This window comes from Oryzias latipes, chromosome 17 (genome assembly GCF_002234675.1).
Source record: "Oryzias latipes chromosome 17, ASM223467v1".
Classification (NCBI taxonomy): Eukaryota; Metazoa; Chordata; class Actinopteri; order Beloniformes; family Adrianichthyidae; genus Oryzias; species Oryzias latipes.
The window spans coordinates 29,923,131-29,933,526 of NC_019875.2; the positions used below are offsets into that span (position 1 = coordinate 29,923,131).

A 10,396-nucleotide genomic window follows, 5' to 3' on the forward strand; every position below is an offset into this window, starting at 1 on the left:
TGTAAACGGTCTGAGAAGAACCAGCCTGCAAACGGTCTGAAAAAAACCAGCCTGCAAACGGTCTGAGAAGAACCAGCCTGCAAACGGTCTGAGAAGAACCAGCCTGCAAACGGTCTGAGAAGAACCAGCCTGCAAACGGTCTGAGAAGAACTAGCCTGCAAACGGTCTGAGAAGAACTAGCCTGCAAACGGTCTGAGAAGAACTAGCCTGCCAGCGATCTGAAAGGAACCAGCCTGCAAACGGTCTGAAAGGAACCAGCCTGGAAACGGTCTGAGAAGAACCAGCCTGCAAACGGTCTGAGAAGAACCAGCCTGCAAACGGTCTGAGAAGAACCAGCCTGCAAACGGTCTGAGAGGAACCAGCCTGCAAACGGTCTGAGAAGAACCAGCCTGCAAACGGTCTGAGAAGAACTAGCCTGCAAACGGTCTGAGAAGAACTAGCCTGCAAACGGTCTGAGAAGAACCAGCCTGTAAAAGGTCTGAGAGGAACCACCCTGCAAATGGTCTGAGAAGAACCAGCCTGTAAACGATCTGAAAGGAACCAGCCATTAAAAGGTCTGAGAGGAACCAGCCTGTAAACGGTCTGAGAGGAACCAGCTTGCAAACGGTCTGAGAGGAACCAGCCTGCAAACGGTCTGAGAAGAACCAGCCTGCAAACGGTCTGAGAAGAACCAGCCTGCAAACGGTCTGAGAGGAACCAGCCTGTAAACGGTCTGAAAGGAATCAGCCTGCAAACGGTCTGAGAAAAACCAGCCTGCAAATGGTCTGAGAGGAACCAGCCTGCAAACGGTCTGAGAAAAACCAGCCTGCAAATGGTCTGAGAGGAACCAGCCTGCAAATGGTCTGAGAGAAACCAGCCGACAAACGGTCTGAGAGGAACCAGCCGGCAAACAGTTTGAGAAGAACCAGCCTGCAAACGGTCTGAAAGGAACCAGCCTGCAAACGGTCTGAGAAGAACCAGCCTGCAAACGGTCTGAGAGGAACCAGCCTGAAAACGGTCTGAGAGGAACCAGCCTTCAAACGGTCTGAGAGGAAACAGCCTGCAAATGGTCTGAGAGGAACCAGCCTGCAAACGGTCTGAGAAGAACCAGCCTGTAAACGGTCTGAGAGGAACCAGCCTGCAAACGGTCTTAGAGGAACCAGCCTTCTAAAGGGAAGTGTTAATCCTCACATAGTCTGTTTTCTTGTCAGAGACTTGCTGCATCTCGGTTCTGCAGCACAAACTCAAACTGGTCGGTTTGTTCTTTTCTTCTTTACACAATAAAGTGAGTAGATGTGAAAGTCAAGTGTGTTAATAGATACAGAAAAGGCCGAATCTTAAAGTAGTTCCTCGTCTCCTTCTTACCCATAATTCAACCTGACAGACTTTTCCTTGTTTTTCTCGTGGTCATTCAGGATCTCACCTGCGTTGTCGAGTCGCTCCACGCCCTTCCATCCCGCCATGGGAGACCCGGCGCCCTCCTTCTGCAGGGCGGGTGGAGTGTCCTGGATCAGGTCCTCGTTCGACAGAGAGAAAGCTGGGAGCGATCTCTGAAAACACGTCGGACACGTTGAAACTCCACGACGGCAACGTGTTTCTTATTCATGAGCTGCTTTTTTAGCTCCTGTGGCCAAACTGGAAGCTACAACAAAAGTCAGACAGATTTCTGTGAAACCGAAGGAGTTTTTACCCAGAGGTCTGGTTGGTGCTTTAGGGAGCTGGAGGCCTGATCGGACGGTTGATGCTGAAGGTCCATGTTGGAGCCAAAAGGCCACTGCTGGTCACACTGAGCCTTTATCTGTGCCAACGTTTTCCTTCTGCTAATGATCTAAAACACGTAGATCAGGATCAGCAGCTTAATTCAGAACAAAGCAGCAAACAGTTTGTTTATCTCCTCAGCTTAGTGTGTGAATCCCACAGAGACTCTCAGAAAACATTTGACCTTTTCCACAATCGTCTCGGCGAGCTCCTGGACGAGCTCCGCTCTGTGCTCATGAAGATACAGAACCTCACTCTGCTTCTCCTGGAAAACACAAAAACTTTCTCTTTTAAACTTTCAGCTGATGTCTCACTTCCATTGTTTGTTCATTTTTGCTCCGATCCACAAGCTTCTCAACCATAGCAAAAAAAAAAGCGTCCTCGCTGTGATTTCAGAATAAAAGCATCTGTGTGGATTTAATGTTTTGAAGCGTTTCCTTTGACAAACACAGAAACGCTCAGAGTTAAAAAACCTGCGTGGACGTGTCGGCTTCGGCCTTGGAGATGGCTTCATCTATGGCCTCCTGCGCCACCCGTGTGGCCACGCTGAGCATCTCCGCCATGCTGTGCTCTGAACACAAAGAGGATTTTCCTTCAGCTTTTCTTACTTACAAAAACTATGAAAATATGATCATTTTAAACACGTGTTTCATTCCAAAGTAGTTTCCTACTGATAGGACAATATTATTTTTATATTATAATTTTTTCTACAGAGCATTTAGATGATATTAGCTGGAGCTCTTGTCCTGAAGGAAACGCTAGTCGTAAATTATTTCTGTTTTTTAGCAAAATTCTGTAATAAAGCTGCAATAAATGCATCTATATTAGAGGAAAAAACACTGAAATACATTTTCATCGTAATTAAAAGAGTTCAGGAGGATCCAACGCGTCTCAAAGGCCTTCACTGAACCTGAGTAACCACCAGGGGGAGCCCTTTGGTCTCCAGATCTCCAAAAGCCTCATTTCTGGAGGGGCCACTGATCGTTCTAAGGAAATGATGCACTATATTTAGTCTGCACATGAAACAATAGGCATGTGAACCAACAGTAAAATGTGTCCACGGGGTGGGGCGGAGCCAGTTTCCTCTTGTTTACAGTCTTTGGACTCAGATAAGCCAATAATCTGCTCCATTGAGGAAACCACCAGACCTTTGGATGGAATTCTCTGCAAATATTTCCAAATGCTTTTCATCGCATTATAATAATAACCCTTGTGCTATCCTAGGCACTTTAACGTTGGGAGTTGGGTCATCTAGACCCACTAGACAGTGCTCTGAACCTTTTTTCTTCAATGATTTGTGATCTTCACTGGTGTCCATGGATTACATGAAATCTTTCCACCTTTATCCACCTTTGTCATGGTAGGGAGAACACGTCAAAGTAAGGGTGGGGTCATCTAAGATAGCACAAGGGGTAAATTACTAAGGATACATTTTATATTTTTGACGCCTTTCTCACAACAAGACGTCGTTGATCAAATTAAAAAAAATTAAATGCACACTCTGAAAAGAGTGTTTAGATCAAAGACGGACGGGTTTGTGCCGCAGCGCTCACACGGTTGGATTCTAACTGTGGAACAACAGAACTCTGAATGAAAGTCAGAACCATGAAACCTTCAGTTTGTCTGTAGAACGCTGAGTCGCTCCCGCAGACGCTGCCCTCATTGCAGACGCTGTCGCCGCAGGCGCTGCCGTCTGCAGACACACATTCACACGCGGATAAGAGACAGACACAGCTTAAGGGCTGAGACGTTAAGTTAGTTCAAGCCTTCATTTCTCATTTAAAAGGAACGTGATTAAGAGATAATGAAAACCTAAAATGTAAAGTTTATCACAACAGACCAATCAAAAACTGTTTTCACTGTTGGTCTTTCTTTCTATTCACTCAGAGCTTTAGGCCTCTTTTCTTCCTCCCAGTTTCCTCTTTCGAGTCGCCTGCGTGGTGCAGTGGTTAACCCTCTTGTCTCACTCTACGAAAGCCCCGGTTTGAGTCCTGGCAGGGACCCTCCTGTGTGGATGTGTGGCTTTTCATCCACAAACACGCTCCATGCTCCCAAAATGTGCATGTGTGATTGTGCAACAAACCGGCAACCTGACCAGGACGTTCCCCGCCAACAGTGGCCGGGGTAGGCTCCAATGACCCCGAAAGGTCACCGGGACCTCGGATCTCTGAGATTCATAATCTCTTTATGTGCATTTAAAACCCCAAAACAGAGAATTCAGAGAATTCTCAGATGCAGAAAAAGTACAGAAAGTTATTAAATGTTTATGAGGGCCTTAAATGGTAAAACTGTCAATGAAATGTATTTGATCCATTATGTGCAGCTAAAATAAAGATTACAGAAGAAAGGAGTCGAAAGACCTTTCCTCGTCCTGAAACAGCCCTGCAACAATGCAGCCGTTTGTGCTTACGTAAGTGCATTAGAGCGGCTCGTGTGCCGCATTACTGGATGACCTGAGCTGTGTGCAGCCGGCCAGAACGGCGCGGTGCACAGAGTCACGGCCAATCACCCGACAGGGGCGAAGGCAGCGCTTTGGCTGAGCGACATTATCTGTGTGATCATCGCAGTGCTCTGTGATGCATGTAGTGGTTACCAAAATGTGTGAACGTTCCTAAAGCTTTACCAGGATTACTCATTTATTTTGGTGAAAAGTTCCCATTTGTGTTGGAAATCAAAAAGCAGTTTAAGGCCGGAGCTTTAGCTCCAGTCTTGCTGTTCTTTGAATGACCGGAACTCTGAGCTTCGAGCTGCTTGTCTTTACATCCGAATCCGTTGGAATATCGGTAAACAACGGAAGAGTTGCAGTTGTTCAAAGAATGTGAGAGGCGGTGACAGTTTTAGTGTTAAAAGGTTATAAAAGATTTTTTGTTTTTTTTAATCCTAATTCTAGTGTTTGATGTGAGGCTGAAGCATGAAAACGTGCTGCAGAGACCTACATGTTAGCTGTTCCTGTGGATGGCGTCCGACCATCCGACCAAATCTGAGAACTGGAGCGAGTAAACGTGATGTCATCAACAGAAAACTGTTCAGTTCCGGCTCAATTCATTAGCATAGTTTGTCATACGGACGCCGCCATGTTGGCGTTTTAGGTGAGCAGTGATTGGTCCAATCAGCAGTGAGCTTGTTGGAAGGCAACTAGAAAGCGAGATCCAGGAAATCTCTCAAATGTTTTGAATGTTGGAAGTGGGGGCCGGCAGGCTCCGCCTACTTTTACTGAGGCATCTGTTTGGTCAGTTTGTAACTTGAACTAAAAAACGGGTATGTTCATTCTGACCAATAGAATGACAGAGTAACAGCTGTTTGTTAGTTGTGTCAGTGCCCAAGAAATTTCCCAGAAGTCCCTGTGAAAAACCAGTGTGCATCGATGCTCACCAGATCGGTGAATGTAGACCACAATGCCAAAAGAAATGTATTTAAATGTATTTTTTTACTAAGCCATCAGTGTTTTTATTTTCAGAAGACAGTGAACTCATAAATAATTTGCAAAACACTCATATCAATTAGATTTGAACTTTATGAATTTGATGACTACATCCGCCGTTCAAAAAACAAAAAAAGTAGTGAGCATGTTGGTCGAATTGCTTTTAGAATCCAGGGCACCTCATAGTTTTTTCAGTGGTTAGGGGTTAGGGTGGGAATTTAGACACAGCCTATGAGATTTTGGCTTCTTGGATCCACTTCCTGGTTGGAACGCCAGGGGGAGGGGCCACGCGGTCCAGTGTTTTAGATACAGTCAATGAATAAGGCGTCCATTTTTCAGAACGTCTTGTGTCAAACTATCAGCTTAAGTAAAGCATAAACAGCAGAGAAACGTGCAGACGCCAGGCTGCGTGTTACAGCGAAGCCATCATCAGGATTTTTCAGCATCAAACATCAGAAAAAGAAACCTGTCGAGTGATTCTATCAACAGAACACAAACACATCCAGTGTTCCAGCTGTGGAAATGTTTCTCCTCACTGATCTGTGTTTAGCGCTCTCCTCGGGGTCTCTCTGCTCTTTTGCTTTGCCCTTTGGATGACGCCATGTTTGAGCATCTCTGAGTCCTCCATGTGAACCCCCCCTCGAGCCTCAGGAGGACTCTGCTGGTGCTGATGCTGCTCGTGGGAGCTGACATTCAGGAGGCGTCCCTGTCTGAGGTCACAGCCCTGCATCTTTGCTTCACTAAAACGCCTCAGAACGGGAACGACAGGATTTCATAGTAACTCATCGTTCCACCTTAACGGAGGAACATGCTGGAGTAGAAGCCGCAGGATGAAATCAGCAGAACTCCATATTTTCAGGATGATTGCATAATACAAAGATCCTAATCCTGCCTCAGTATTAGCACTGGGGGGCTCTGACTCCCTGGAGGGTCCAGCTGAATGTTTTTCATTTCATTTCCTCTCTGCCAGCAGTCGAGTCCAGAAGAAAAGCCAGAAGTGAAACAGAACCCATAAAGATTTTGATAAACATTTAGCTGATTTGGTGTTTTTATACTTAAATATATTTACTGATTTGAAGTTCAACCTGAACTTTGACTGGAGCATTGTGGGTAATCTGCTCTCAGCCTCCAGCAGGCATAAATCTGTCTGGTCGTTTTCAGGGTCTCCCTTCATCACGTTGGAGAAGCTATGGTACAGTCCCCCCCCCCCCTCAACACGCCAACGCTCCATAAAGCCAGGCGTCGTACCTGTGAGCTCTGACAGCGCGATGTGCTCTGCCAGGTGCTTCCTGTAGAGCGTCTTCAGCACTTTGGCGCTGCCAAACCTCTTGAAGCGCTTCTTCACGTTGGAGTAGAACCACTCCAGGGACAGGGCCTTCAGCAGCCTGAGAAGAGACGGCAACAGACCAATCAAGCGATGCTGGGGACAGACAACCGGCTGGATCGCTCAGCCGGCTCAGTGTACAGCCGGAGGAAACTTGTGTTCGATTCCCAGGGAGCCCAATGAGCTTCATCAGTGTCTTTGAGCAACAGGCTAATGCCCACACGACCTAAGTCTGGGTTTCCCTGTGCCAGTCCCCTGCCTGGATAAAATAAAGGGTTGTGTCGGGAGGGGCAGGATTCTCCACAGGAACTCCATCCTGTTAAGCGAGCTACCATCTGTTTGCTGGGGGGCAAGACGACCCTCCAGGCTCCACACTTCTGTATGCTCCAGTAACGACAAATTGTTTGTTGCAATGTAAAAAACAAACCATGAAATGGGGATTTTACTGGTGAAACCCTGTGAAGTAAATCTGAAAGTGGCTGAGTGGCCAAAGCTGGATTAAGCCTGAGAGATCCACAAACTAATAAAAACCAGATTATTGTGATTTAAACAGATCAGATTCACTCGGTGCTCTTATCGTTTCTACATCTGGATTCATTGTTCATGAAGCTGCAGATCAAAGTCTTCAGAAAAAAAACACCAGCAGTGACTCGCTTCACATAATCTGTAGCTTTTCTCCAAATTAGGATTGATTAATGTGACATAACAAAAAGGTGTTTATGTCACAAGAAGGGGTAGAGAACATTAAAACCTAGAATCAGAAGACAAATGTTAAATTCTCTTATCTTACAGTAACTTACTATAAACCTGTGCATCCCGGTTTGGTTCTTTCTGTGTGGAGTTTGGATGTTCTCCTCGTTCCTGTGGTTTGTCTCAAGCTCCCTACAGTCCAAAAACAGACTTGGTAGGTTTTCTGGTGACTCTGAATCGTCTTTTTAGTGTGGATGGATGTGCAGTTTTCTGTGATTCAGATTCCTTCATCAGACAGTAACTGTGACTGAGCAGGTTTGGAAATGAATGGAGATTATTTCTATATCTATCCTGATGGTGTTGCATGGTGGATTAGTATCTACCTGTGTGTCCTGATCAAAATCTTCCCCTCTAGAGACCTCCACCATGCTTCACCCTCTGCCATTTTTCTGCACCCCACTTCCTGTGTTGTCCTGCAGACGTGAGCCTCTTGGCCTCGTTTGAATTTTTGGCTGCAACTTTTCATGAAGATGCTTCAGTCCAGACTTCTCTGGACTGTAGATGGGTTCATCTGTGCCCCGCTGGTTTCTGAGCTGATGGCACTGCTGGACATCTTGACATTTCAGAGGGTATTTCCTGAGCTTGATGTGTCTCTCATCTGCTACACCAAATTCGACCAACCACTGATGCCCTGAAGAAAAGGAATAAACCCGGAAATATTTTGGGGGGTTTTTTTTGGCATTGGGAGGAGCTGGAGGTAAACCTGAACCAACAGGAGCAGCAAACGCTGAAGAACCCACAAGCTCTTCATCAAGCTCAGGTCAAAAAGGGTTTAGTTATCATCCAGGTCCTTTTTATGTGACCAGACTTACATACCAAGCAGATTGTAGTCCTGTGGAATGCTTCATATTTTCTCCTTTGCTTTAGCAGGTTAGGTAAAGCTTTCGTCTTCCTCACAAGATCCCAGAAGAAGACCTTTTTTTAGGAGTTGGGGGACTGAATTGTGAGAAAACCTATCAACCCTTCCACAAACATCTCCAACAAAGTTTAAATGCGAACCTCCTCAGCTTCACCTTCGTCTACATCACAGATAAAGACACGGACGGGGCACCGGCCTTACCGGCTCTTCTGGCACGCAGAGCAAAGCCAGATTCTGTCCCGCTTGTTGTAGACCCGGCAGGCCTTGCAGACGTTGTAGCTGCAGCTGCTGCACTGGCGCTTGGGGTTGAGCAGGAAGGAGAAGGGCGAGCAGCAGCGGATGCAGCAGCGGCGGTTGAAGCACGTCTGCCTTGACAGCAGCAGGCAGCGACTGCCCTCCTCGTCCAGCTCCTGCTTCAGTTCGCTGTGGGGAGGAGGAGTCGGAGGAGGATGGGGTGGGGGAGATTTGGTGACATGAAGAACGAGAGCTACAGATGTGGAAACAGATGCTGGTGTGTTTGCAACAACATTAAATACATTTAATAGACATTAAATACCTAGAATACACATTTGATCCCATAACTTTCAAACATGTTGAATAAAAGTGCAAATATCTGTACATTTTTTTCAAATCAGTCTTCATCTGTTAGCTCTTGTTGTCCCAGCTACCCTTACTGGGGGATATGGGCTGTATGTAGGGGGAAATGGTCATTTATGTTCATCTTTTGCTTATTGCTGTCTTTATATTTATAGACTTTTGCAGGCAGGCAGGCTGCAGGTCTGCGGCAGACGGGCTGCGTGCCTGCGGCAGACGGGCTGCGTGCCTGCGGCAGACGGGCTGCGTGTCTGCGGCAGACGGGCTGCGTGTCTGCGGCAGACATGTTCTGTTTTGTTTTTGCGCCTTCCCTCAGCTTTTCCTGGACTAAATCAGACCCTTAAATGTTCAGAGCTAACCTGAGACGCTCCTCATCCTTCTTACGAAGCTTCATGTCTCTTTGCACCACCTGCAGCACGTGAGCCGCCTCCCCCTCCGTCAGGCCCGTCAGGTCCAGCTTCCGACCCATCACGGTCCCCCCTCAATGACACTGGACCCCTAAGATCACAAACAGCCCGTGTGCATTCGATCTAAGCAGAGACATAAACATGACAGGTACCTGGACCAAACGTCTGACTGCACATACGATCATTAGAACATTCAGATCAGTTCAGGAATCGATTTTCTCGTTTCTAAATTCTGAGAAAAAAAAGGTTTATTTTCAGACATCATTACATATCACAGTGGACACATTAACTTAAACAACATTTCTGAAGGGAATTCTCAATGTCAGAGAACACACAAACTAATAGATACTAAACATTAACTGGAAGTAAATTAAACAAAAAAGTTGGGTTTTATCTGCAGTAAAGCAGTAACAGCTGAAATATCAGCACAGACTTTTAGGAGCACCACAGAGTCAATTATTTTCTGTCTGGGGTGAAGAAAAAATTTATAAGAAATCTTAACTTAAACATCAGATCAGATTCAGAAAACTATATTAGTTTAATCAAAATAAAACTGTTTGATGAATTATTAGGCATTTTAAATGAAATCTCACAGCTTATGTGACTTTTTCCCCCCCTGAATGTCTCAATCTGAAGTAAGATGACTTTAAAAACAACTCACCTGTTGGTTTGTGTTGGGCATAAAAGTGTTGCCTGTTTACTGTTGTCGCTGTGCGTTCACAACACAAATGAAGCAAACTTCTGTTTCTCCTTTGGCTCCTGCAATCATCCGGTGAGTGAGGGGAAACCAGCACAAAGCCGGAGTAAGCCTCATTTTCCAGCAAACATGTGAAGTGACCACACCCATTTGTGAAAGGAAAACTGGATACATTAAGAATTTACATATATATAAAATTCCCTGAAGTCAAAGTTTTTTTAGAGATGGTAACATACAATAAAGAAAAGTATAATAAAACTGAGAAAGTGGTCATTTAAAAGGAGATCCAAAGCAGTTGGATGTCTGAGGACATCTAGTGGTCAACAGGAGAACTACAGACTGACGTAACTGAGCACATTGTGGGCATCCTTTGTCATCAGTAATATGAAAGACTGTGTTGAAAAACATAACCACACAGAAGAGAGGCGATGGGTTAGAAAAATAGGCGAACAAAAGATTTGGAAATATATGCATCTGTTTATAGACACACCATTTATGTGCATTTTTTTGAATGTACACACAAGATCAACTCTGCAGTATTTTATTAATGATTTAAACCATTTAAGTTTTTTCCTGCATTAGAGAAACAAACATTCATTCATTCATT

General features: G+C 45.4%; 1 protein-coding gene across 7 annotated transcripts in view; it reads right to left on the bottom strand.

Moving 5' to 3' along the window:
* The window catches only part of LOC101164255 (rab effector MyRIP), a 17,389-nt gene extending 7,513 nt beyond the window's left edge, over positions 1-9,876 (bottom strand). For 5 of the 7 annotated variants that reach the window (XM_020711240.2, XM_020711239.2, XM_020711238.2 and 2 more), the window contains exons 1-9: positions 9,754-9,874; positions 9,045-9,183; positions 8,293-8,514; positions 6,407-6,543; positions 3,350-3,430; positions 2,211-2,308; positions 1,922-2,002; positions 1,670-1,807; positions 1,403-1,529 (exon numbers count right to left, since the gene is read on the bottom strand). In XM_020711240.2, coding sequence (XP_020566899.1) covers positions 1,403-1,529; positions 1,670-1,807; positions 1,922-2,002; positions 2,211-2,308; positions 3,350-3,430; positions 6,407-6,543; positions 8,293-8,514; positions 9,045-9,154 — 994 coding nt within the window. In that variant the 5' untranslated portion in view covers positions 9,155-9,183; positions 9,754-9,874. Of the gene's footprint in view, positions 1-1,402; positions 1,530-1,669; positions 1,808-1,921; positions 2,003-2,210; positions 3,021-3,349; positions 3,431-6,406; positions 6,544-8,292; positions 8,515-9,044; positions 9,216-9,753 lie in introns of those variants that run through there. The other 2 variants (XM_020711236.2, XM_023964857.1) reach the window with 2 other exon arrangements.
* Positions 9,877-10,396: the final 520 nt, after the last annotated feature.